This window comes from Aulonocara sp. 'chitande type north' Nkhata Bay, linkage group LG5 (genome assembly GCF_057382095.1).
Source record: "Aulonocara sp. 'chitande type north' Nkhata Bay isolate Kocher_YH1m ecotype deep benthic linkage group LG5, A_spYH_male_GT1.1, whole genome shotgun sequence".
NCBI lineage: Eukaryota > Metazoa > Chordata > Actinopteri > Cichliformes > Cichlidae > Aulonocara > Aulonocara sp. 'chitande type north' Nkhata Bay.
Window position 1 is genome coordinate 29,339,833 of NC_141348.1, and position 25,046 is coordinate 29,364,878.

At 37.9% G+C, this 25,046-nt stretch overlaps 4 protein-coding genes across 9 annotated transcripts in view; 3 read left to right on the forward strand and 1 right to left on the reverse strand.

Moving 5' to 3' along the window:
• grm2b (glutamate receptor, metabotropic 2b) overlaps nucleotides 1-5,240 on the forward strand; it is a 28,033-nt gene extending 22,793 nt beyond the window's left edge. For both annotated transcript variants that reach the window (XM_086292828.1, XM_086292829.1), the window contains exons 5-6: nucleotides 2,349-2,541; nucleotides 4,575-5,240. In XM_086292828.1, coding sequence (XP_086148954.1) covers nucleotides 2,349-2,541; nucleotides 4,575-4,648 — 267 coding nt within the window. In that variant the 3' untranslated portion in view covers nucleotides 4,649-5,240. The remainder of the gene's footprint in view (nucleotides 1-2,348; nucleotides 2,542-4,574) is intronic.
• A 1,095-nt stretch (nucleotides 5,241-6,335) lies between these two features.
• Nucleotides 6,336-12,873, reverse strand: rrp9 (ribosomal RNA processing 9, U3 small nucleolar RNA binding protein). 2 transcript variants are annotated; one of them, XM_086292830.1, is made up of 15 exons: nucleotides 12,659-12,873; nucleotides 12,440-12,534; nucleotides 12,229-12,341; nucleotides 12,080-12,147; nucleotides 10,977-11,018; nucleotides 10,752-10,878; nucleotides 10,504-10,628; nucleotides 10,301-10,393; nucleotides 10,070-10,170; nucleotides 9,853-9,987; nucleotides 8,364-8,426; nucleotides 8,102-8,259; nucleotides 7,794-7,873; nucleotides 7,625-7,698; nucleotides 6,336-6,511 (listed from the first exon to the last, which is right to left on the reverse strand). In XM_086292830.1, exons 1-15 carry the CDS (start codon nucleotides 12,740-12,742, stop codon nucleotides 6,409-6,411), a joined length of 1,461 nt encoding a protein of 486 aa, XP_086148956.1. In that variant the 5' UTR covers nucleotides 12,743-12,873; the 3' UTR covers nucleotides 6,336-6,408. The 2 variants fall into 2 exon arrangements, with proteins under 2 accessions (XP_086148956.1, XP_086148957.1); XM_086292831.1 differs by having other exon boundaries at nucleotides 8,114-8,259; nucleotides 12,659-12,872.
• A 159-nt stretch (nucleotides 12,874-13,032) lies between these two features.
• On the forward strand, nucleotides 13,033-18,957 carry LOC147330910 (uncharacterized). 4 transcript variants are annotated; one of them, XM_086292835.1, is made up of 7 exons: nucleotides 13,118-13,316; nucleotides 13,526-13,538; nucleotides 13,641-13,815; nucleotides 13,904-14,060; nucleotides 15,443-15,615; nucleotides 15,861-16,089; nucleotides 18,234-18,957. In XM_086292835.1, exons 3-7 carry the CDS (start codon nucleotides 13,654-13,656, stop codon nucleotides 18,434-18,436), a joined length of 924 nt encoding a protein of 307 aa, XP_086148961.1. In that variant the 5' UTR covers nucleotides 13,118-13,316; nucleotides 13,526-13,538; nucleotides 13,641-13,653; the 3' UTR covers nucleotides 18,437-18,957. The 4 variants fall into 4 exon arrangements, with proteins under 4 accessions (XP_086148962.1, XP_086148961.1, XP_086148960.1 ...); XM_086292836.1 differs by lacking the exons at nucleotides 13,118-13,316; nucleotides 13,526-13,538 and adding an exon at nucleotides 13,033-13,111; XM_086292834.1 differs by lacking the exon at nucleotides 13,526-13,538.
• Nucleotides 18,958-19,463: 506 nt separating this feature from the next.
• LOC147330911 (putative G protein-coupled receptor) lies at nucleotides 19,464-23,946 on the forward strand. Its single transcript, XM_086294251.1, has 2 exons — nucleotides 19,464-19,703; nucleotides 22,088-23,946. Exon 2 carries the CDS (start codon nucleotides 22,192-22,194, stop codon nucleotides 23,458-23,460), a length of 1,269 nt encoding a protein of 422 aa, XP_086150377.1. The 5' UTR covers nucleotides 19,464-19,703; nucleotides 22,088-22,191; the 3' UTR covers nucleotides 23,461-23,946.
• The last annotated feature ends 1,100 nt before the right edge of the window (nucleotides 23,947-25,046 follow it).

Below are 25,046 nucleotides of genomic sequence, written 5' to 3' on the forward strand. Positions count from 1 at the left end.
AGAAGGTGTCACTTTCACATTCCATTTGATCACCTTCACCTAGACTCATGAAAGCTTTCTTTTCATGTGAGTTGAAGGATCTTTCAAGAAAACAACAAAGATATACCCATAGAAATAGTTAAAGACAGTCAGATTGATTCATTAAACCGTGGCATTACTAAATGCTCTTTGACCCATTTTTTCAGCTAAGAGATGGATTCTAGAGATTTACAATAGGTTTTGTTTTTAAAAACCTAGGCTAAATCCCAGTGGGAACCCATACAGGGAACACAATAAGCAACATTATGGTCTGTATTAATAATCATTTTGAGCGGCCTACTGTTGCCCATTTTGTGGCACTACCTCCCTAATAGGAAATTTGACAAATCTGCTACAGAGTTGTCGCATAGGGATAATGTTTTTGCAGCATTTAGCCTTTAAAAAAATCACTACAGGCTAAATTTAGTCTGTAGTGCATCAAACTACACTGAATAAACATGCTGAATATGCATTGTGACTTTAGCCATATAGCATATTAGTCTTATTAATATCTGCATATATAAATGCATTTATTTATTTGTGCAATGTGACATAGGATAAATAACACAAAACTTTAAGCATAAAACTGACAGACCATGTAAGTTATGAGTGCTGATGCCTTAGGCAGTCCCAAGGCTACTGTCACAGCATTTTGGTCGAAGTGTGCAACAAGGCCTTTGTTGTGCAAACAGATAGGGGGGAGGTCTAGGGTCACAGAGGGTTTGTATCATGAGAAACCTCTGGCTTTTCATGACTGTTGTAAGCAGCCTTTTGGGTACTCAACCCATGAACCAAAAGCCAACTTTCCTGATCCTTAGTGGCCCCTAAGAGACCAGATACATTTTGTAGGAAATAAGGCTTCATACTAAAATTGCAACCGAGAGATTAACTGAAGGAATGAGGGGTTTCACACTGCACTGGAGATCTTGATGATTTGGTTCTGTGTGACAACAATAACAATGGCTGTGGGTTCAGCTGCCACATTTCAAATTAGAGTTGGATAACACGGTAATATCGTAATGAGGGTAGCCTAGTGAATCATGATGAGCCCAAGGTTTTACTGTTATGTAGACACATTTTCTTTCATGTTCAAAACCTTTAATTTTTTTCCGTCTCCTTTCTACAGTATAGTTTCTGTAGTATGAACTTTACTCACTGGGTAATAAAACAGTGAGTAAACAACCTATAAAGGCTAAATTAAAGTACATTAAATTGTGCTTCATAAAAGGGAAGGAAATTTAAGAAAGAGTAATAAGCTAAAACGACATTAAATGCAAATGTCTAACAATGAAATACATCATACAAATACAGCTCATGTTGTGCTGTTGCAAACACTGGTGGTTTCTAATTACTTGTGTAATCTGTTTAAAGGGAATAGCTGCTAGAAAGTTATCTTTATGGCTGAAAAAGATTAGGAGCTGCAGAGAGAAGGCAAAGTTATGTTACCAGGAGTCCTGGTGGTGCTTTTCACTACTTATTTTTGAAGTTGAAATGCATGATGACTTCTCATATTTCTGCAGTGCTGTTATTGTGCAGTATGTTTGGGAGAGATTTCACTTCATGCTGTGGTTCTGCAAATAGAAGTTCCTGGACTGCAGGGGTAACCAGTGGGGTGGGAAGAGACGGAGCTCAGGAAGATGACCCCAGCAGTCAGCTCACATTAGCAGCTGAAATATGACTAACAAGGCTCCGACTTTCCAGGACAGCCAGCTGTGCTTATCTCTCTTTCGACTTCTTGCCCTCATGTTCATGCGCATACAAATGGACAATTAGAATTGCTAACAAACGCAGCTGAAAACCACACACTGTTCAAAATGTAAAATATGGCTAATAATGTGAGAATAATAACTATAAGAAACCTGAAAGGGACAAATTTGATTTGTTTTTCATTTTGATTCCATCCAGGTAACGTTTTCTTTTGCTTTCTGTTTCTTGAACAAAAAGTTGATTATCAGTTGTTAACCTTCTGTTAAACATCTAATTTATTATATCACTATTTATTAGTAAAGCTTATATCCATGTATAAGTGAATATTTGTTACAGGGTTGTGTTTGGTTTTTGATTGACTTTTAGAAAAGACGTTAATGTAAAGATTGATTAATGGATGTTTGAAAGGAACCACACATTAAGGTTAAGGTTTGTAAATAACCAGAACAGGGAATAAATGAAAATATGAGTGATTTGATCAAAGGCTGTGTGAGAGAGAAGAACTGGGACCAGGTGGCCTTTGAATGAACTTCATTAGTCTTTTTGAAGACCAAATGAAAAAACAAAAAACAAAGAGCAGACTGATGTAGCCATCATTACACACATGCTCTCTTTCATCCCAGGTACAGACCACCACCATGTGCATCTCCGTCAGTCTGAGTGGCTCCGTGGTTCTCGGGTGCCTCTTCGCCCCAAAGGTCCACATCATCCTTTTTCAGCCCCAGAAAAATGTGGCCACACTAAGAGTCACAACCAACCGCTTCAGTACCACAGTTTCTACGTCTGCCTCTGCCCCCAGCTCAAGCTTCTCAAAAGGTACTAATGCAGAGTATACAGAATATGGTTCTTTACTTGTAAAAGAAACTATTAACACAACATAAAGACAAAGGACTACCAGATGGTCTTTAGCTCAACATGCTAACATACACACTTTATATGGTAAATATGAATATACAGCCAGGAGATTTAACACAACTTATCAGCTAACATGGCTTTCTCCAATATTAAACAATCAGTCTACGTAAAACTTGGAGATTATTTAATTTGTAGACGAGCACAAATGGGCTGCAAGCTGAAAAATCTGTTGTTTCAGGATTTGCCCATTATTTTAATTGGCCTTTTTATTTTTAATTTTATTTATTTATGATATTTTTTTGCATATTTGTCACACTTCACAGGAAATAAAAAGCCCAGTCAAACCAACTTGGCCCTGTGTGAAAGAGTAATGCTTTATCGCATTGTTCTTGCTGCCAGCAGTGTTGGTCAAGTTACTTGAAAAAAGTAATCAGTAACTAATTACTGATTACTTCCCCCAAAAAGTAATCCCGTTACTTTACTGATTATTTATTTTCAAAAGTAATTAATTACTTAGTTACTTTTTAAAAACACGATTTACAACCTGAATAACTAATAAAGCGATAGATCTTTCAGCCCACTTCTACTTTTTCTGCATAATCCATCATACAAAATGTAATCAAATGGAAAAGTCTCTTTTTTAACTTGTTTTATCAGTTTTAATCTTTTAACTTTATGCATCAAGTAAAAATTTAATTATATGCAACATTCTCTGACTTGAAGAAATTAGTTTAACATTTAAACCTATTTTCTGCACATTCCAGCACATAAAATAAAATATTTTTTGTGTTTACACTCAGTCTTTCAAATAGTTACAAGTAACGCGTTACTATACACGTTACAAGTAACGTGTTACTGCCTAATCTCTGGCTGCCAGGGGTGCCAACACCAGTTATTAGGTTTAGGGAGCAATTACTTTTTCACAGCACTGTAAATGAAATATACAGTACTGTTTAAATTTGTGAGGTGCTGGCAGGCAAATAAGAATATGCCTGTCTGTGTTCTTTCTAAGCTGAGATACCCTTTTCCATACGGATAGGGCATCTTACATAATTAAAAAATTAAGTAAGTATTACAAAAAAGTAAGTAATTAAAATGTATAAGAATCACAAAAGTACTTCACAATAAAATCAGAAATAAAACTGGGTAACAGTTGACAGTTTCACTGTGAAACTCAGATCAAAATGACAGCATTGCAGTAAAACACTGAAATATCATTTATTTCATTTTTTTTTTTTAATTTATTATTCTTATTTAGTGGAACATGGGTAAGAGTGAAGAAATTTCTATATAATACTGAAAGGTTTTTCCTGCTTGTTTCTGTAGTTTTGCAGCATAGCTCTGCAATTAATAACCATGCCATTATGTTTTTCTTTTCATTTTGGGTAAGAGAAAGTCTTATCTGAAACCAATTAATAAACTGACTATGTTCACAGACAAAAAACACATTAAATATATATGAGACGTTTACATGGTTCTATAGTGAGCGTGCCATTTACTCTTTTATAGCTGGGAGACCTCACACTGCTTTTAGTCCAAAAGAAAAGCTGCGCATTAAAAGGCTTCTGACACTTTATGCTTTATCTCGTCTCTTAGACTAAAGTGATTTCTGTTGTCAGAAAAAAAAATGATGTAAGAAATAAAAAGTATTTAATTGCTGCAATTAAAAGTAGGAATTCAACAATGTAAGGATACTGTCTGGAAAATAGCACTGTAAGCTGTGATGGATTTCTGGTTGCAGTATTTCACATTGTTCAATTATAGCTAGTGATGAAGCAACCGGACAGAAACTGTATTGTTTTGTAACATTTTATGTGCAAGTCTGTATAATCGTGATCAGCCAAATAAACTTCACAATAAAAGTCATGCACAAAAAGGATACCTCAAAATTGTACTTAAAGACAGGGTGCCTAATGTATTTGGACCACTTGCTTCTCGCAGCTTTTATCTCTGGTTTGCAGGAAACTCTAACATCACTGCTTTTATTCCCTCAGGATCAGCCTCCAACTATGTGCCAGCAGTTTGCAACGGGCGAGAAGTGGTGGACTCCACAACATCCTCTTTGTGAAAAACATTCCTCTCTAAGCAGAAGCAACCATCCTGTCATCAATCATCCTTCCATCCAACAGAGCTGTGTATGACAAAGCCCCCATGGCATCTAACATGTTGCAGAGAGATAACTAGACTGACAGTGGCAATGGTAACTCTAACTGTGAAAGCGTAACGATGTTCTTACAGTGAGCAGTATGTATCAACTGTAAAGCCTTTTTTTTTGTATAGATTTAATATGCTGTGATCTCCTTGGTTTACAGATAGATGTGATTAAATGCACCGTGCCTTGTCCTAAAGAGTCTTGTTGTCAAATGGGTGGTTGTGAAGCAATAGTGTTATACAAAAACAAAAGGCTGTTCTTATTGTGTTCTTACAGTGCTGTGAATATATCCAGATGTTTAGACATTGACAAAAAAATGCTTTGAGATAAAGTTAGCCCTTCTGTTAAGCAAAATGTGTGACTAACTATAGTGAATGTGATGAAAACTAGGCAACTAGACAACGTAAAGGACGTGTGTTAATGTAGACTGGTATAGCAGTGCGTGCTTACTTGTAATTTATGTAAATAAAATGTTCTTTTTTAATATTAAAAGATCAAATTCTACTTTGTTTGGGTTCCCACTTTCAGTCAAATTCAGAGGAGCTATGCACAAGAATCGCAATTGAGATCTGGATGCGTGATTAGCCGATTTCTGCCATTTCAGTAAATTTTCAGTTACCAAACTAGTGCAGGATAGCTGTTGTTTTAATAGTTGAGTACCTGCAATTGTACATGGGGGAAAAAAAAGTTCACACGAATCCTACATTTACACATTAAATGCGGACTGGCGTTTTAGATGTGAAACTGTACCCACTGTCTGCCTGCAGCATAAATAGAAGTGACTTTATTAAAAATTTAAATGTTATTGTCTGCATGTTTAACTGTGAAAGAAGATGATACTGTTTTTTCCCCCCTATATGGCATACAAAATTAAGAGTTGGATAATAAAACGATTCCTAATGAAAATGGCATCAACATGTCCACCTGGGTCTGAGTGGACACCTGCAGGATGACTGAAGATGGTGCAAATACCAATTCTTGGTAATTCTTGGTTATTATATAACAATAACTGTCACTGACATAATGTCACTAGTCAACAGCTTGCAGTCCCTGAGGCTGGTCTGACAAATCACTTGTATAATTAAGATTTTGTGCACTTTCCCTCCTGTAAATACCAAGTAAATGTCAAGTAAAGTAAAAGTAGAAATAAGCTGTAAACCTTTTTTTTCCCTTATTACTAAAAGATGCCAATATACTTTCAATTACATTTTTATGAGATTCAAATGATATGCTGGTCTGCTACCACCATATCTATGATTCACAACTTTTGATCTGACTCCTCCAATACCCTACACACAGAAGCAGTCATCACTTTTCCAGACACACTTACAGCCTAACTTTCATAGAACATCATGACACTTCAAAACTTTATGATCACAAAATAGAACCAGCAGTCTTTTTTCCTCTCCTACAATTCAGCCTCTTCACACTTTATTTTTATGCAGGGATGCCTTACCAACAATGCTTTTGACTTCTTCACTAAACCAAAAGCTGTTATTGTCTTTTAATAACAAGAGGAATCCACAGACAACTGTAGAAACAGATACTGTCTGGATTTTATTTTTTATTTTTTAAAGTAAGTAAAGAAAAAATAAATAAAATTAAAAAAAATCCTGAGATTTTATTTTTTATTTTTAGATCTTTAATTTACAAAAGGAAAAGCATTTAACAGTTTTCTATTCAGCGCTTTTAGTTTCCTCTGGATCAGAGGGTTTCCTTTTAAGAGGAATAACATAAATTCCATTCTTGGCTTCCTTTAGTCTCCACCATCGTCCCAATCTGTAAACAAAACAAAGATTTATTTACAAATCATTATTTTAACACTAACAGTTCACTGAAGATTAATGATTAACCACCATATGGATTGTTAATTAAAAAACAAATAAGGAGGGATGGAGTAATAAAACACTGGAGAAATGGTTTAAATCTGATATCTGGTAACAGGTCATAAACATTTTGTATTAAACGATCACCACAGTGAGCTTGAGGCTTTCAGAAGAAAAATTGAGGATGGTTTGCCCACTCAATAGAAGACTGCAAAGAATTTCATCATCTATGGTACATTAAAAATCAGAGATCCGGAGAAATCTCTTTGCGCAAAGGTTGAAAACCAGTAATTAATGTCTGTGATCTGTGTGTCCTCAGGCAACACCGTGCTGGAAACAGACAATTCTGAAGTAGAAATCAATGCACAGGCTCAGGCACACTCCTGAAAACTGTCAGTTCATTAAAACTCTAGCATGCAAAGCAAAAACCTCGAGGGAATAAACAGTGATTGAGAAATGCAGAAGCTGTCTCTGAGCCCGAGCTCATCTAAGATGGATTCAGGTAAGGTTAGAAAAAAAAAAAAAAAAAAAAAAAAAAAACAGTTCAGATTTACATGTCATTCTGTAAAATCTGTAACTATGATCGACACACCAAAACAAAATATCCGATCCACAAAAGTTGATTTTGTTCATCTGGACAGATTTTCAGTGGGAGAAATGCTTCGTCACTCATTCAAGTGACTTCTTCAGTCTCAGCTGACTGCAGGTTTCCCCAACATGAACAGAATCATCTTTTGTGGATTTACTGACCTGGATGATTGAGCATGCATCAAGACAAAATATCTGATCCACTTGCACATTTTATTTTACCTTGCATTCAGCTAAACTGATCGAAAATACTACATGACAAGTGTGACATTATCCAACATCATACTTCCTGGTTACCTTCAGTTAGTAACTGCATAACTATATGAATGAGGCCAAGTCAACCTAAAAATTCTAAAATGTTAAAGATGGATTAACACTGCCACCTAGTGGATGTTTTGTCCACTAAACATGAACTTGTGCTGACATTCATTAGTTTTCAGGAACTTTAGTTTCTATGGAAACATGAGTATAAATGTACCTGTGCTCCTGTCCAACTCCTGCAACCAAGAACTGACCAGAGCTTGAAAACTTCAAACTGTTGACGAAACCAGACTAGGCAGGAAAGGAAAGTAGAGAAAGAAAATAAGCATTTATGCAACTTATTATTATTTATTTATTTAAATGAGAGGAAAGGGTTAACTGCTTACCACTGGTACACTGAACAGAGGCTGAAGCCCACGATAATTCTGGCCACATTTCCACACATTAACCTCTGAGTTGTGGGAACCTGCAAGGAAGATCCGTTGTTATACAAAGCCAAATGACGACAGCTTACTTAAACACCAACCTAGGTTGATGTATTACTTTGATGTCCTTTTCATCAGGAATGAATTTATTACTTGCACTGAATACATCTGCATTCAAACAAATCACTCGTAAAACACTTTATTTACATTATCCTGCGAATAAAAACGGGTCCATGTGTTACTGAAAAGCACATGAAGAGGTTTCTCACAGCTATAGGCACCTGAGGCAATAGTATCAGAGTTCTGAAGTGCCGCCACTGAAGAGACCCAATGAGGCTGCTCAATCCCTGCATCACCATGGCAACCGTGGGCCCGTTTCACTGTGCTGAGAGGTTTCTTCTTGTTGACACTCCAAAGACACACAGAGCTGAGGTTGTCAGGAAATATGAATGAGTTAGTTCACACTATTACACACCGAATAAATAAAAATGGAGAGAAAGAAACTGAATCAACATAGCAGCAAATTATTACCCATCATCTGCTCCTGTTACCATGTGTTCCTCATTTATGAGTTGGATACAGTCAATTGAACCCCTTAATAAAAGACAACAAAATCAGAGTTGTCAGTCTCACTGTATGCTTAAAGAAAAATAGACTATAAATAAATATGCATTTATGAATGTGTACATCTATTAAAAAAAATTAAAAAAATCAAGCTGTGCTGTTAAATTTTCAGAATGAAAATTACTCCAATACATCTAATATCAAAAGATTTTATATAAATCAACCAACAGACATGTTTAATGGTAGAGGGACAATAAAAACCACGCAGCAGTCAAAAAGGTAGTAACAAAGGTAGTAACAAAGGTAACAAAGGTAGTAATAATTTGATTTCTTTCATATTTTTTCAAACTTTATATGAGAGTATAGTGCCAGCAGCAGAAGAGCAAGATCATCCATGAGAAATTGTGCTGATTTTTGGCCATTTTTGGTTGCTCCCTTATTTCCCTAGGAGTTGCCACAGCAGATGGGATCTGCGTGTATGATTTGGCACAGCCAGATACCTTCTGACACAACATTTATCCAAGCCTGCGACTGGCTCTCTGAGTAGCATGACTCTGGGTTTGTTTGCTCTCCGTCTTGAACTGAAGATCTTTTGCATGTAAGGTTAATGTGTTAACGACTACACCACCGAGCCACTTCTTTCTTCTAGTGGTTTAGCTGACATTTGCAGTGTCCAAAAATAATTTCCTAATGGTTTCTAATTTTAAGATTTATTAATTTATTTTTTCAGGCCAAAAAAGTAAAATGTGATTGGTTCACAAACAGTGCTTGTGAACAAATCTGCGTGTAAACCATGTGTATTAGCACAATATTTCCATATTACGTTTTCTGTTTTGGTCAATATTTACCCTATTCCAAAAGACCATAGGTCAAAAATGCTCAAATTTAGAATTAAATACAACACTATAAAATATTAAATTGCCTATAAAGAACAAAAATGAGAATGTGTAGACTTTAACATTTTTCATATATACTAGTTATCTTATTTTAACTATTTATTGCATATGCTGAAGAATATGGGGGTTTTTCAATATTTGAAATAATTTCTCATCTGAAGCCAACAGATGAGGTGCACCTTGCTATCCACTGTCTTCTCTTTCTTACATTCTGCTTAGATTCCCCCCCCACACCAACTACAAAGTCAAGTTTTAACTTGAGCTAGTTTGTCTTTGGGGAAGCAATCTTCAGCATACTTGTCATTCCAGCCAAGCATCGCTTTTTCTGTTTAAAAATAAATAATAACAATTACCACTCCTGTGGAAACACTCTGGCTTCATTCTCAGGTTCTCTTATTTCAGATGGTAATTTTGCATATATTTTTAATGCAGACTATGAACATTTCTGTGCAATTATTAAATGCTTTTATATGAATCTTAGAAAACAAGCAAACAGACAAAGCACCTGAATTTGTGCACACTGGTGAGAACAAGCAATGCACAGAAGTCAAGAGACTCACTCATGGCCATGGAACACCAGCTGAGACTCTTCAGCTATCTTCCACACCCGTACAGTACCGTCCCGCCCTCCTGCAGTCACACAGCGCTCACGGCTCAGGCTGTCCAGTCCTGTGATCGAGTCCTGATGGCCAAAGCTACAGGAATTTACAGTCACAGTTAATTTCACACACTAGAGCCAAATGAATGTGAGAAATTATTTTCTGATTGGTCACTCACAGAGTTTCTACATATGCATTCTCATCCACATTCCACACTTTGATTGAGCGGTCATGAGAGGCGCTGTACAGATCATGAGTCCCCTTCCTGAATGAAAGGCCCTGTGAAGGAAAAAGAAGATTGTGTTATAAGAGAACTGCAGGTATCACCAACGCACAGCTGAGATGTTAAAATGTCAAAATTGTAGCCAACTAGTGAGGGGGAAAAAAAAAAAAAACATCAAGAACATACCGACACAGCACCTTTGTGTCCTGTAAATTTATACAAATGTTTACACGATTCTGCCTCCCAAATCATGATCAGGTTGTTCATGTCTCCAGTGGCCTAAAAATATGTAAACAAAGACGTTATGGTCACACTTTGGTAAGAAAGGTAGAATAAGCTGGATTCCCAAAATTGGTAAAAGCAGGAATTGCTGAGGAAGAACTACTCACCAAGTACTTGCCATCCGATGATATGGCCATACACAAGATGTGGGCTGTATGTCCAACATGGCGATCCTCTGTACCCTTCCTTCCACCAGGTATTGTATGTATTTTTTTACCACTCTCAACATCCCCTAATAAGAACATTTCCAAACATATTATTATTAAAGTATTAGCCTTCACAACTGTGAAATAATTTGAATTTATTTTCACAACAGGAGTTTAAAAAAATTTGTAAGGATTAACTATACACTAACATTTAATGATGGAGCAGTCTTTGGCAGCAGAAAAGATGTACTTGTCATCTGGAGTGATGACCAGGCACGTAATTGGAAGTTTGTGTCCTCTGAACATCCTGATCTCTGAAGGATCTGGTGGTATGAGCTAAAAACAAGCAAACAAAAAACACACAGAAATAAATAACATTAAACTTCTTATTAGACACACAGCGGGATTAAAAGGATGAAAATTCTGATAATTACATCTTTGGCGATGAGCCGCTGGAGCTTTCCTCTCTGTTCAAGCTGATGGGAGAAGGAAAAAATAAAATAAACTCACATCCACAGAAATATCAATATTATAAACACAAGTCCAGCAAATCAAGTACAGTAAATCCAAAAAAAAAAAAAAAAAAAAACAGTATCAATGAGATACTGTTTTTGATGTGATCAAGTACAACCAAAATATTTCTTGCATCTGATCATAAGATGTAATGCTGCAAATTATTAGAAATTACTGAACTGTAACCCAGAAGACCACATCAGCATTTTTACATCAGTCATTATTTAATTTAGAGAAAATTGTCTTGTGAAACTGAAACTAAACTGTGGCCTAACTAAACTTTGAAAAATCATGGGAACAAAAAAAACTTTATTAAGATTTGATTTAGACATCTGAGTTGAATCTATGCCATAGGAATGTCATAACAGCAAACCCCTCTGAAACTCTGAAGTGTAGTCTACCTCTATGTTGATCAACCTGTTCAGTACTGTCAATTCACTCATCCAAGTGACTTCTGAAGAAGTCATGTCAGTCTTCAGAGACTGAAGAAGTCACTTGGATGAGTGACAAAATGTTTCTCCCACTGAAAATACTACGTCCAGATGAACAGAATCAACTTTTTGGAATTGAGAGCATAATAATTATTGCCAAAATATAAGGACCCACAGATACCATCAAATGTCTGCCTCAAGTAAAAAAAACAAACCAAAACAAAAACAAAATACTGAGCGCATTTCTGCTACATATTCAGGAGGACTTGTGTTACTGCCGAGCATAGAGAGATCGATTCATACAAAGGAGCAAGGGCAAATCGACCAGAAGTGAAAACTCAATTAATGACAGGATGAATGGCGTTCACAACAGCATGATCTAAGGAACATCTGGCCAACAGGCTCAACAGTTTGTAATGTTAGGTGTAGAGTTGGCAACAAGATATTTTCATTGTGAGGGGACAATCTGAGTAAATGTTAGTACACAGAGACATAGCTCAACACATGAAACTGGCAGTGTAATAACCAAGTCATGTAAGGTACCCTGGTACTACAGCTACCATTTAAACGGGCTCACATAGGAAATGTCTTACCACTTCTTCTTGAAGTCTTCCCGCAATTAGATCTGTCTCAAAGGAGGCTTCTTCTGCTTTATTTTCCTCTGAAGATAAGAAGAATTATTTTCATTCATTCTGGAATAATGAATTTTAATGTTGTGCCTGTGTAAATGACACAAGTTTACCTTCTTCCTTGAGCTGCTCCAGGTAAAGTTTAGCTAATCTCAGCTTCTTCTCCTGTGGAGTCTCCTCATACTCAATCTGCTCGGTGGACTGCCTTTTCTTTGGCGCTGTGGCACTGGAAAAATCAAATTATCACAAAGATCATTAAGACTCGTGCTTTTATTTAGAGGCCAAAGGCTTGTGATTAATGTATAACCCCCACTGAAAACGCACCTCTCCGTCTCTGAGTCGCTGGAAATCTCTTCATTATATTTCGAGCTCGATTTCTTCGCTCGTAATTTGCCTTTTCCGGTAGGATCCACATCACCCTGCGAGGGGGAAAAAATACGATGTATCTACCATAAAAGCGTTATAACAACAGTGGAAACCAGTTAAGAAGCCACGAGTGAACCCTATGGTTTAGCTTACCCGCTAACAGTTCAATTCACCTACCTTTCGCTTCGTGCCCGCCGTATTTTTCCCCTTCTTGGCAAACTTGGGGTTTTCTTTTGTTTTTAAAAAGAATGATGAAGACATGTCGAAACGCAACAAGCAGCGTTTCAAAACTGACAACAGTTATGCAGCGTTAACTCTTCAACTTTCTCAAGCCGCAAGTCAACATTGAACCCACATGGGTCGACTGCAACCAAACTAGGAAGCTGAGATGGGCCGCGAGCGCACACTGATTGGCTAATTGTCACGTTCACTCTAACATGTCCCACCCTTTATAAAAATTCTGGATTTTAATTGGCCCGTGTAGGAATTTCGATGAACAGGAAATTGTGCTGGGGCGAAATACTTCCCTCGGGGAATAAGTTTTCGCAGCTTTGTTCCGCACATAATTGTAAAAATATGCATTTGACAAGACGGTAATCCCATAAATGTGCGCGCCACACACAGTGGAAGGTAAACGTAAGATTAGTATTTCACACATGTTTAATCGAAAATGTTATGCGCGGCGGTTAAAAAAAATCCCTAATTATATCAGGATCTATGTACTGTACTACTGCAGTAGTATTACTACTTCCTCTACTACGCAGTATTTCCATGTACTGCACTGCCTTTGTCTTCAGTGACTGTGTTTACAGTTTGTCGTTGAGCTCAACCTGAGGTGAGGTTCCTCTAAACTATCGCACAGTAAATATCACGTGTATTTGAACATGTTTTGAAATGCAGTTTGCATCACTCATTGGCTCCAGCAGCTGGAGGCTAGTAGTAGGTAGGAGGAGGGGGGATGAGACAGCGGGAGGGGGATGCAAGGTTGACTGCAAACCTTTTTTTGTCTCTCTGTTTTTGCATGGGGGAGTTTAAAACGAGCAGAGATCGTCGCTGAGTGAGTGAAAAAAAAGAAAAAAGTTTGGCTCCAACTTTGAGTTTGTCCTGTGCAGAAAAGCAGCAGCACTTGGTGTGTCAACGTGCTTTTTACTCTTCCCAGATTGTTCACCACCATGCCACCCAAGAGAGACGCAGGTGCGACTGCAGCACAGCCACCCATTAAGATGATAAAGATCGATAACGTTACAGATGCACAAGAGTTTGGCTGTCATTCAGGCGAGGATAAGTTTAGGCTCCATGAAGAGGCCAGCTACTCACCTTATCCCAACAATGACGTGAGAGTTCATTGTTTAATTATCAGAATAAGTAACTTGTGTATAACTTGGATTTTTTTTATGTGTTCTTTTTCAACTCTTGTGGCAGCTTGACACTATTGAATTTGATGAAGACAATGTTGCAAGCCCGGGAATCAGAACAGACACCATCAGCCTTCTCATGAAAATAGAGCAGCTGCAGGCACAACTGAAATATGAACGCAGATGCAGAATTTTGGCTGAGAGAGAGCTGAGGGAACTCAAAGGTGGGTGGGAAAAATTAACTAATCAATCAATCAGTTAATTTATATCCTTTAAAAATACTGTCAGACCACATTAATATTTATTGTAGCACACACATTACTCTAACTAAACCTAACTGGTTTAGATGCTACAAGGACAAATCCGAATGAGTCATCCTGCATTTCTTTGTATTTTTCTTCCTGGGAGTTAGACCTTCTTGTAATTTTTTTAAAAAGTGGAAGAGCAGGAAGCTCTTTCACCAAAGTTTTTCTTTGGTCACTGGTTGCTTTTTCACTCATTTTCAGTTGAGTTCTTATACTTGCCAATTCCAAGGAAATCCTTTGTCTTTGTTAATCCACTTAAGACTGACCTATGAATCATTCAAGCATAAAAAGGCACCCAAGTGAGGAGACGAATCAGTGTTTTGACTACACTTTCCAGACAACTTAGAAAAGAGTTCATTTTAAATTGTATCTTTGTTACTAGCAGCCTGTGGCGAAAAGCATGTAATTTGTTCCCATTTCTTTAGTTAAATGAACTGAATATGCCAAAGATAATTTATGTTGATGGGCATAAAATTGTATTTTTGTACCATCATGGTAATTCTCACAGAGCTATTAGCTTAAAAGTTGGTACATCTCAACATGGTGGGAAGTGTGTCCTTATAGAACTTGTGGAGAATTTGTTCTGGATAAGCAGAGGACAAAAGAAGTGTTAGAAAAATATCTACAGTATGTGAAAGTCATGTCCTTAATAATTAGGAAAAAAGCCAGAAAAGATCTGAGGAGATGCATCTGGCCTTTCAGTTGATCCATCTACTGTTCACTGAAGCCTCATCACAAACAGTCTCAGCTGGAGGGTGGCTGTCAAGAAGCCATGCGTAAGGAAGGAAATGGGTATGGAAAATTTGAATTTGCCAAACTTTTGTGAGCAGAAGAACAGCGAGGTACCATTTGGAAAATTTCTGATTGGCAACAGCTTCATTTTTTTATACTGACAGTGATTCCAAACACACAGTCATGGATTGGCCTTGACAGAGCAAATATTACTGAAGCAGTGCGTGACAGAGAAAACAGAAAGAAACAAAAGGCAGCCAACATCCAAAGAAGAGCTTTGAGCTTCTTTCAAGAAGCCAGGAGAACTTTTCCTGAAGATTACTTAACGGAATTTCTTAACAACAATGACAAGAACAGGGCCTTATTAAAATTTAAATGTCAAATGTTGAGTATTCGTCTGTGTAACTGTCTAGTGCATTGATAACATGTGCGGAAGGAAAAATTGGATCCCGTCAGTCTTTTTAGTTTTCTGTCTGAGTTTATGCTGTAAACATAAAATGAAATAATTTATCTGATGAATATCTTCACCATGTGTCGGATTTACTTCAGTGGTTTGTAACGTTTTTCAGAGATGAACACTCTCATGATGCAGATGAGGCACACGGCACATGAACTGCGGGTCACCCTGGATCATGTTCTCCACGGAGGCGAAGGAGCAGTTGCGCCACAAAACTCTGATGAGACTATCTCTTTCCTGACTGAGCCTGAGGCAGAAATGAGAGCGCTTCATAATATACCAGAGGTCAACGCTCCTGTGTGCTGTAGACTTTGTACTTTCTTTGTATAACTGAGTTGGCAGATTGATCAGTTCATTAACATTTTGTTATCTTAGAAGAAGTTTTATGTCATTGGTGCTCATTTGAAATGTTCATTGTTTTTAAGCTCAGGCAGGCTAGCACTAATTTGTTATTTTATAAGTGGTTAATTTGGGATCAAACACCAATGAAATGTAATGTTTTTATAAAAGATATTTCTTTTTCTTTGTAGGATGACCACAATTTCATCTATCTCTCAGAGAATCTTCGAGTGCCAAAAAATCTTTATGAGCGCATTGCAGAAATTGCAGACTACAAGAAGTACACTTCAGCCCTGCTCATGATACTTTTTGACAGAGAAACGCTGGCCACCCACTCTCTGCAGGGCCGTAGGAATACCTTTACGGGAGAGGATTGCCACAAGCCACAGCTCCCACCTGAGATTTTGAAAAGTTTAATCGGTAAATCAAGGAACACTAAGGATGCCTTAGAAACATTAGCCTTCTTTGTAAATGCTGTATATGGTGATTGAAAAAAGTGTTGGCCCCCTTCCCGATTTCCTATTTTTTGTATGTTTGTCACACTTTAACGTTTCAGATCATCGAACAAATTTGAAAATCAGACAAACATAACACAATTACACAATTAAACACAAAATGGAGTTTCTATATGAAGATTTTTATTATTAAGAGGAAAATAATACAAAACTACATGGCCCTGTATGAAAAAGTGATTGCCCCCTAAAACTACTAACTGGTTGGTGCCGCCCTTAGCAGCAACAGCTACAATCAAGCATTAGCGATAACTGGCATGCCTTTTGAGCATGAACCACCTTTTTAAGGTCATGCCACAGCATCTCAATCGGATTTATGTCAGGACTTTGACTGGGTCTCTCCAAAGCCTTTATTTTGTTTTTCTTAAGCAATTCAGAGGTGGACCTGCTGGTGTATTTTGGATCATTGTGCTTGAATAGTGCTTCAGCTTGAGGTCAGAAACAGACCTTCTTCAGGATTTTTTGTAGACAGCAGAATTCTATGGCGTTATTTTTGTGCCACTATTCTGAGCGCACATAAAAAGAGTTTGCAGGTGCAAGTGTTGTATTTTGAGGAGAAATTTATTTTGAGCGAAGAAAAGCTGAATTTGAGTGAACAAAACTCATTGCTGCGTGCAAAAAAATGTGTTTCAGTGTTTGCGATTATCCACACACACACAACAGCAGCCCCTCTCGCTCAGTTTTTGCATTTGCGCTCGCTCGCAATGTGTTGCTCGCGCTCTCAACATTTCTGCCCGTGCGCGCTCAGCTTGGATTTTTTTGCATCCAAGTCTGTGATTGGCTGGTTTTGTGGCACAAATATAACGGTGTAGAGAAAGAGTTGAGCGCGCACGGGCAGAAATGTTGAGCGCGCACGGGCAGAAATGTTGAGAGCGCGAGTAACACGTTGAGAGCGCGAGCAACACGTTGAGAGCGCGAGCAACACGTTGAGAGCGCGAGCAACACGTTGCGAGCAAGCGCAAATGCAAAAACTGAGCGAGAGGGGCTGCTATTGTGTGTTTGTGTGTGTGGATAATAGCAAACACTGAAATACTTTTTTTTTTTTTGCACGCAGCAATGAGTTTTGTTCACTCAAATTTAGCTTTTCTTCGCTCAAAATAAATTTCTCCTCAAAATGCAACACTTGCACCTGCAAACTTTTTTTTTACGTGCACTCAAAAAAATTTTTTCCGTGCGCTCAGAATAGTGGCACAAAAATAATGCCATAGAATTCATGGTTCCATTTATCACAGCAAGTCTTCCAGGTCCTAAAGCAGCAAAACAGCCCCAGACCATCACACTGCCACCACTATATTTTACTGCCAGTATGATCCTTTTCTGAAATGAAAGATGAGATGAAGATGCAATGGGACACATGCTTCTAAAAATGTCAGCATTTGTTCTTGTCAGTCCACAGAGTATTTCCCCCAAATTCTTGAGGAACATCAAGATGTTTTCAGGCAAATATGAGCCGAGTCTTTGTGTTCTTTTTGGTCAGCAGTGGTTTTCTCCTTGAACTCTCCCACGGATGGCATTTTTGCCCAGTCTCTTTATTATTGTTGAATCATGAACTCTGACCTTAACTGAGACATGTGAAGCTTGTGGTTCCATAATATTGTCCTGGATGAGTCATTGGTGTGCTCTTGGAGTAATCTTGGTAGGCCAGTCACTGCTGGGAAGCTTCACCACTTTTCCAAGTTTTTCCATTTGTGTGTAATGGCTCTCACTCTGGTTCACTGGAGTCCCAAAGCCTTAGAAATGTCTTTGTAACCCTTTCCAGACTGATGAATATCTCTGACTTTGTTTCTCAAGTGATTTCTTGATTCAACAGGTCTGCCAGTATTCAGGCCTGGGTGTCTGTAGTAAAACACTTTCCAAAACAATGATTAACAAAACAAGAATCATAGTAAATTTGTGATTTAACAAGAGGGGGCATTACTTCTGAAACAGATCTGAAACATAGAGGTGTGACAAATATGCAAAACACTAGAAAATCAGGAAGAAGGCAAACACTTTTTCACACCACTGTACGTACTAATTTGATAACCAGAGGTTTCTGTTTCTTTCCTGCAGATCATGTGGCAGCCAAGTTCAGTGTTGACAGCAGCCAAATAAAAACCGCAATCCGCACAAAGTTGAACAATGAGGATAAATTATTGAAGAAGAGACTGGGGTTGGGTAAAACAGAAAACAGAGCTAATGCTGAGCAAAGCTTTTGCCAAGATGCCTCGCTTCTGCCCGACGACGGAGCAATGACAAGTGACTCTCAGTTATAGTCCTTCACCTCTGTCTTCATCCGTTGGTCACACGTATTTCATGTCTGATAGAAATAGGTCACAGATTGCCTTTTTTATCCACTATAGTTCATTCAGCATTAAAATCTAGTTCTTTATTTTTTAAGAATGATAAGTATTTATATTTTTACGTTGACAGCAGTTAATGTCTGTTAGATTGTTTTCACCTTGAGTGTCACATGGTGTCCACACCCAGACGTTCGATAGCGCTATACACTGCCACATATGTAATCATTAATACTGTAAACAAGTGTTCTTATTTAGGTTTTCTTACTGTATTTAAGAGAGTGGTTATAAGTTAATAACCTTTTAAGCTAGAATCAGTCAGTCAGCTGACCTTTACACGTGTGAGTAGGACAGGGATCTCACTTTTGCCCTGTTGTTCATTCCAACTTGTGCATTGCAGGTAATTTCAAGGTATACTGTATGTGATAACTGTTTCAAAATGTTTGTCATGTGTTTTCTGTGCTTCACTCTAACAAACAATAAAGTTTTGCAGCTGATATTTTTTCAGTTATTTGAATCTTTCTTCCATCAGCACAGTAACCTACAGTATTGTTTCCTCCTCAGCCAACAGATGTCAGTACTGACCCCTGTTTCCCCTGTTGTAGTATTGATCTACTCCGCTGAAAGGTGACTGTTACTTAAGTAAACAAAAAAAGAAAAGAAAGAAACTCGGTTAACTAAATTAAGGAAGTACTGTGTGTTAAATGGTAAAAAGCAATACACCAGTGTCCTCGTTCTCTGGAGCTATGAAGAGAATAGAGGAGCAAGTGTAAGAACAAGAACAGTGTGTAACAGTCACAGCCACATACTGACTGACTGATGAACGACAGTGTGTGTGGGACATGGTTAATGTCAGTGGGAGGCGGTTTGATGCAGTCATCTTCGCTTGAAAGATGTGATTTGGACAACCAAAGGCTGGCTCCTCGCCCCCCCCCCCTCCCTCGGGCTAGCTGGGCTGCCTCAGTGGACTCACAGCACATCACCTCTCTCCGATACCCTCAGTCCTCCCAGGGGTCCTCTGTCAAGTCTCAAAAGCCTTTTTTTTCCTGTCGGAAATCAGCTGTTTTCATGAGAAGTTGCAACACAGCAGGATAGTTCCCGGTGGACCATTATGCACCTGCAGCAACACCTGAGTACTGAATTTGATGCTTTTCAAAGTTTCTGAAATATCAGAGTGTTTTGGAAGATTTCTAGTTTACAAGAACTTTTTAAGGACCAATTTTCAAAATGAAAGTGCTTTGATGTAAGTATATAGCTATTTGATTATATAACACTTAACTATGATGTGAAAGAATATATATTATTCTATTTGTTTGGTTCATTGCTTAAAGTAAAATGCAAAGTAAAGTAAAGCATTTCACTTTCATATTTACTTATTTCATTGATTTATTTTGTTCTATCAGATCAAATGACTGAGACGTTTGTGTAACACTTCCTGAAATTGTTAGAATTTGTTTAGCAGATTTCACTGACACTGCCTTAATGGTTTTTTTCTTAAAGTTGAGCAAGTTTAACACCAAGTTGAGCCATGCCAGAAATAAAAAAGTCTCTCAAATTATGTCATTCAGAAAAACTGGATAGATAATGCTAGTTAAGAATATAACTGTGCATCAATTCATAGGGTTCACTACACATTTAAAACCCACAAAGTCCAAGTACATTACAAGCTGATGAAATGTTGCCTTCTAGTGAATTTATTATAATGAATGAATGAATGAAATTATTAACCTAAACTTATGAACTTTCAGCATTTCAACATACTGTAGCACATGGATGGAATTTTGCAGCTGCATGTTGAAGTGTCATTCATTTTGTATCAGAATGAGCTGAGTTAACAGTTATTGGAGACCTCATTTTTAAATCTAATTAAAATTGGTCAACACTTTCAGTTTCTTGCGTTAAGTTTGAACTCTTTAAAACCTATTTGTGCAATTCAAATTCAACAGAAAAGTCAGATAATGGAATAAATGCTCATCACTAACATTATGCAAGCTTAAATACATCAAAATGGTTCTTAAGACCTTTTTTGGCTTTTAAAAAGGATTTATTTGAAAAACCAAGAGGAGCGATAAAATCAGACAGAAGTATTAAACATAGATGTAAAATAACTACAAATGTTTTGGAGAATCAAATAAAGTGAAACTGAGCAGTGGCTAGAAAAGGTAAACCTGTTCAGAAGTCATTTGTGGACTGAAGAACATCACATGCTGGGCTGCAACTGGAACATGATGAGAACGAGGACAGCCTTACATAATGTGTATGAGAATGTACATGTACTAGTCCTTCCTGGGGATAAATCTCAGTGCAAACGTGGCATGCCAATAGCTGTCCACCATAGAAGATTACAGCGGCAGAGAGAATCAGTGGATAACCAGTGGATAGAGAGCACATGTATTTAGGACACAGCGTCCTCCACAGCCTGAAACCTGATTATGATTATCAGAACAAGATAGTTAGATACATTTATGGGGGAGGCACATGAAGGGCAGCACAGACGTGAAAGTAAATGTAAACGGATTAATGTTACATTTGTTACATTGTTTTATATACTATTTCTAGATTGCTCGGTGATTAGGGGTCAGGCGTGTTCTGGTTTAAGGTCTCCTCTTTGATGGTATGGTGAAGGGTGACACTGAACACATACTAATCAATGCAGGCAGTTCACTGCAGCTGGGCTAAAACAAGCATGCTCATTATCTTTCATTTCTAAAGGATGGGGATGGATGGAGGAGAAACACAGTGTCCTCCATGAATTATTCCCATTGATCATGTTTCTCCCTCACTATAGATACAAAATGGCATAAACAGCCTAACTAATAAGGTGAACGTCTGTGTGTTTTGATGAAGGTTGTAGTGAGTACTCCTGGATGTTTGTATTTATATATCACACTGCAGAGTATGTCAGATACAGTTAGTGTGATGAGTTATGATCAATTTGACAACAAATGTAATATTGTACGTTAAAAACTGTTGTATGTAATGCCTTCTGTGGCTCTGGATGTGCTTTTTTAAATGGCTAATGCCATTGTTGTGATGTCATTAGGGTTATCTCAACTCATGCCTTGAGACTACATATGGCTTTAGGAATGCAGGTTTAAAGTTGGAAAGATGTTTAGAATTTATCATTCAGAAATGATCTAATAGGTATTAAATAACCCCCTTAACAGTGCTTTGTGTAACTTATAGCGTGTATTGTTAACATTCTTTGTCCTTACTGTAATCAATATAGCTACTTGTGAAAAGGCCCGTTCCTATCAAAGAACCTGCAAACAATTATCACCCAGCTGCAGGCTATCTGAGCTCTGGAGAGCATTTTAAAGATTTTCAGCCTAAAGCTGTTCTGTTTTAGTTTGCCCTCAACTACCATCGTCATTTTAAGCTAAAGCAGTTAACTGTTTGAGACAAATTACAAAGGGCTCAGTGCAGATAAAATGAGCAACTACTGGGTGAATACAGACGAGGATTTAGCAAAACTTATTGGAAAGTAGCTCCAAATTTGCGAAATAATACGTAATGCTTTACTAGAAAGTGTTTCCACTGTGCAAAAGTAAAGCCATCTGATGCAAATGAAAAGATGCAAAATTTGCCATTGATATATTTATCCTTTTCTTCATTTTGTCTTTACAGAAGTGAGGTGTATTTCTTTTGATGTCTGAAGAACTTTTTAGCTTCGTCGCTTAACAATGGGAGCCACTGGAATACAGATCTTAACTCGTTCTTTATTATGAATCATGGAAGAGTACAGTTCATTTGTGACTGAGTACAATGAAAGCACTGCCGCTTGGCCAATAGAGCCTTCTGCACCCAGCAGACACTTAGGAAATGTTCCCAGCCCACAAACACGTCTCAAGGACCTCATGGGATTATTTTTCATGGTGACCCTAAATTTTCTTGCACTTCTGGCCAACACTGCTGTTCTTGTGGTTGTCATCAAAGCCCCTCATCTCAGGAAATTTGTATTTTTGTGCCATCTTTGTGCAGTGGACCTTCTGTGTGCCATCTTGATCATGCCACTCGGCATTGTGTCCAGCTCGGGGTACTTTGCTGGTGTGGTGTTCACTATGCTGGAGTGCCAGATCTATGTCTTCCTCAATGTAATCCTCATAGCAGCCTCCATCTTCACCATCACAGCTATTAGCGTGGAGCGTTATTACTACATTGTTCACCCCATGCGATATGAGGTCAAGATGACGCTGAAGCTGACTGCAGCTGTGATGGTGATAGTGTGGGTCGCTTCTGCAGGGCTGGGATTGTCTACTGTGTTTGGATGGCCGTCTTATGGCAGCCTGACCTCCGTCAGTGCAGCACACTGCTCACTGTACTGGAGCAACAGTGACCACAGGCGTATTTTCTCTGTGCTCTTCAGTGTCACCTGTTTCTGTCTGCCAGCAGTTGTGATTTTTGCTGTCTACTGTAATATCTACAAAGTGGCCCGTGTGGCTGCCCGGCAACATGGACCTCTGCCCTCCTGGACAAACAGTCAACTGAAGCATCGCTCTGACTCAATAAACAGTCAGACTACCATCATTACAACTCGCAATGCCCCACGCAGGATTACCCGAGAACGGCCTTTCGGGGGTGGTAAGGCTGCTCTTACTCTGGTGGTCATTGTTGGGCAGTTTCTAATCTGCTGGCTGCCTTATTTTGCCTTCCACCTTCATTTGATACTTGATGCAACACCCCAGATCCCCGATGACCTGGAGGAAACTGTCACCTGGCTGGCATATTCGTCATTTGCTATTAACCCTTTTTTCTATGGGCTTCTAAATCGGCAGATTAGGGAAGAGCTTTGTAAACTAAGGCGCTGCTACTCGACTCGGCCAATGGAATTGCCAGCGTCCAGCCAGGAGGGCTCGGGTCATGAGAACTTCTTTCAGTTTCTCAACAGGACCAGCTGCAGTTTAGAGACACGTCCAAGCTTTGCTACTCCCAGTTCTCTGGATTATACTGGGCAGACTGGTTTCAGGATACCAGGACAGATTCCAGAGGAGTTCAGTTAGATTTTGCTCTACTGTACCTCAGTGTTGTGCCACAAATAATTGAAAGTTTGGGGGATTAAGTTATTTAAAGATCATATGCAATATGACAAGCAAATTTTTGCAGACAGTAATAACAAGTGAGAGACAGCATACAGAAAAAAAACTGTTTTCGTCTTTGAATCGTTTCTATAAAGATTCAAAGAAGTACTAAATGGACTTTTAAAAAAAGCATTGTTACTGTGGTGAAACAAGCCTTAACGAGTCCTTAAAGATCACTTTAATTTTATTAGCTAGCCTAAAGTAAAGTTACTCTTTATCTACAATCAATAGTTCTGTTTTATGAAAATGAATCAACACAAGTAATTATTACACAATCAAATGTTGTCCTATTGTATTTATATTCCAGGAATTTATGTAAATGTTATTTATTATACACAAACAGGAGGAAATATTTGTTTTGTTCAAGGATATTTTATTTCTTATCAATTTAAATGTGAAAATAAATTTCTGGCATTTTAATAATGTTGATAAACAATGTTTGTACATTAGAAATAAGTATGAGATTTATATAAAACTTTTTTTTAGCATGTTGGTCTAAAATCGGATCTACTTTATTCTCTGGTGAAAGATGTTCGGGATTATATACAGTTATGTAAACTGCATGTCTTCATTTCTTCTTCATGTTTTGTATTCTGTTAACATTAACTAATATACCACATAGTTAATTAATCTCACAGAAACAGCCTCTAAGAGTGCACTGGGGCTGCTAGGCTGTTGTGACCATGATTCAACAGCCAACCCAAGTCCTTCAGGCATATTGTTAAGGTTTGCTTGAGTTTACTTTCTGCAAGAGATAACTAATACGTGCCTAAAGACACTCATTTGCCCAATTTATGTTCGACAGTTTGTCTCAGGACAGACATTGTGGGTTTGAATTTATGGTTTCTGACCTCCGTGCCCTCCCTGTGCCCACTTATGAAAGCACTGTAAGTAAAATTGAGCCCAGTTAAAACATCATTATATAAGCAGAAAATGCCATTTCATAATAGATGAAGTGGTTGTCTCTAATAACATTTAATATGAGTACATGAGCAGATTAACAGCAAAGAATTTGTAATTTTCTGTATTTACTTACAATCAGCTTGGCAATTGACTTCTGGTGTATGAAGTTATTCTTATTAAACTTTGATGTTTATTTATTTAGATAAGTCATTAGAGACAGTTTAATGTTTCTGATGATTTGTCTGTTGTGAATATTTTGAGGCTATGCACAGCTTTCCCACAGAGATTAGACTTTTGGGATAACATCAGGCAGACATGCTTATGTGGACAAATGAAAAGATAAACCAGTAAGCCAATAAATTAAATACATGGTGATTTGCAGAGATCTTAAAGAGAGAAATAACAATTGGAAGAGTGACAACTGCATACTGAAAGGCAGCAGAACAGATAACTCCTCAACACACACAATACACAAAATGTAATAAGACACATGCACACACACACATGCACGCATACACGCATACACACAGTAACTGAAATCCAGTTTATAGACATCTAGATATGTTAAAAGTGAGATAACGCTGCCTTTTTATGGTGTCTGGCTG

What these genes read in the sequence shown, in the direction of transcription:
- LOC147330911 (XM_086294251.1), top strand. Translation starts at nt 22,192, where the DNA reads ATGGAAGAGTACAGTTCATTTGTGACTGAGTACAATGAAAGCACTGCC.
- rrp9 (XM_086292830.1), bottom strand. Translation starts at nt 12,742, where the DNA reads ATGTCTTCATCATTCTTTTTAAAAACAAAAGAAAACCCCAAGTTTGCC. An exon ending in GAAGACTTCAAGAAGAAGTG is followed by an intron (nt 11,019 to 12,079) that starts GTAAGACATTTC and finishes TTCTCCCATCAG; the next exon opens with CTTGAACAGAGAGGAAAGCT. An exon ending in TGCCTCAGGTGCCTATAGCT is followed by an intron (nt 7,874 to 8,101) that starts GTGAGAAACCTC and finishes TCTTCCTTGCAG; the next exon opens with GTTCCCACAACTCAGAGGTT.
- LOC147330910 (XM_086292836.1), top strand. Translation starts at nt 13,654, where the DNA reads ATGCCACCCAAGAGAGACGCAGGTGCGACTGCAGCACAGCCACCCATT. An exon ending in AGAGCTGAGGGAACTCAAAG is followed by an intron (nt 14,061 to 15,442) that starts GTGGGTGGGAAA and finishes AACGTTTTTCAG; the next exon opens with AGATGAACACTCTCATGATG. An exon ending in CGCTTCATAATATACCAGAG is followed by an intron (nt 15,616 to 15,860) that starts GTCAACGCTCCT and finishes TTTTCTTTGTAG; the next exon opens with GATGACCACAATTTCATCTA.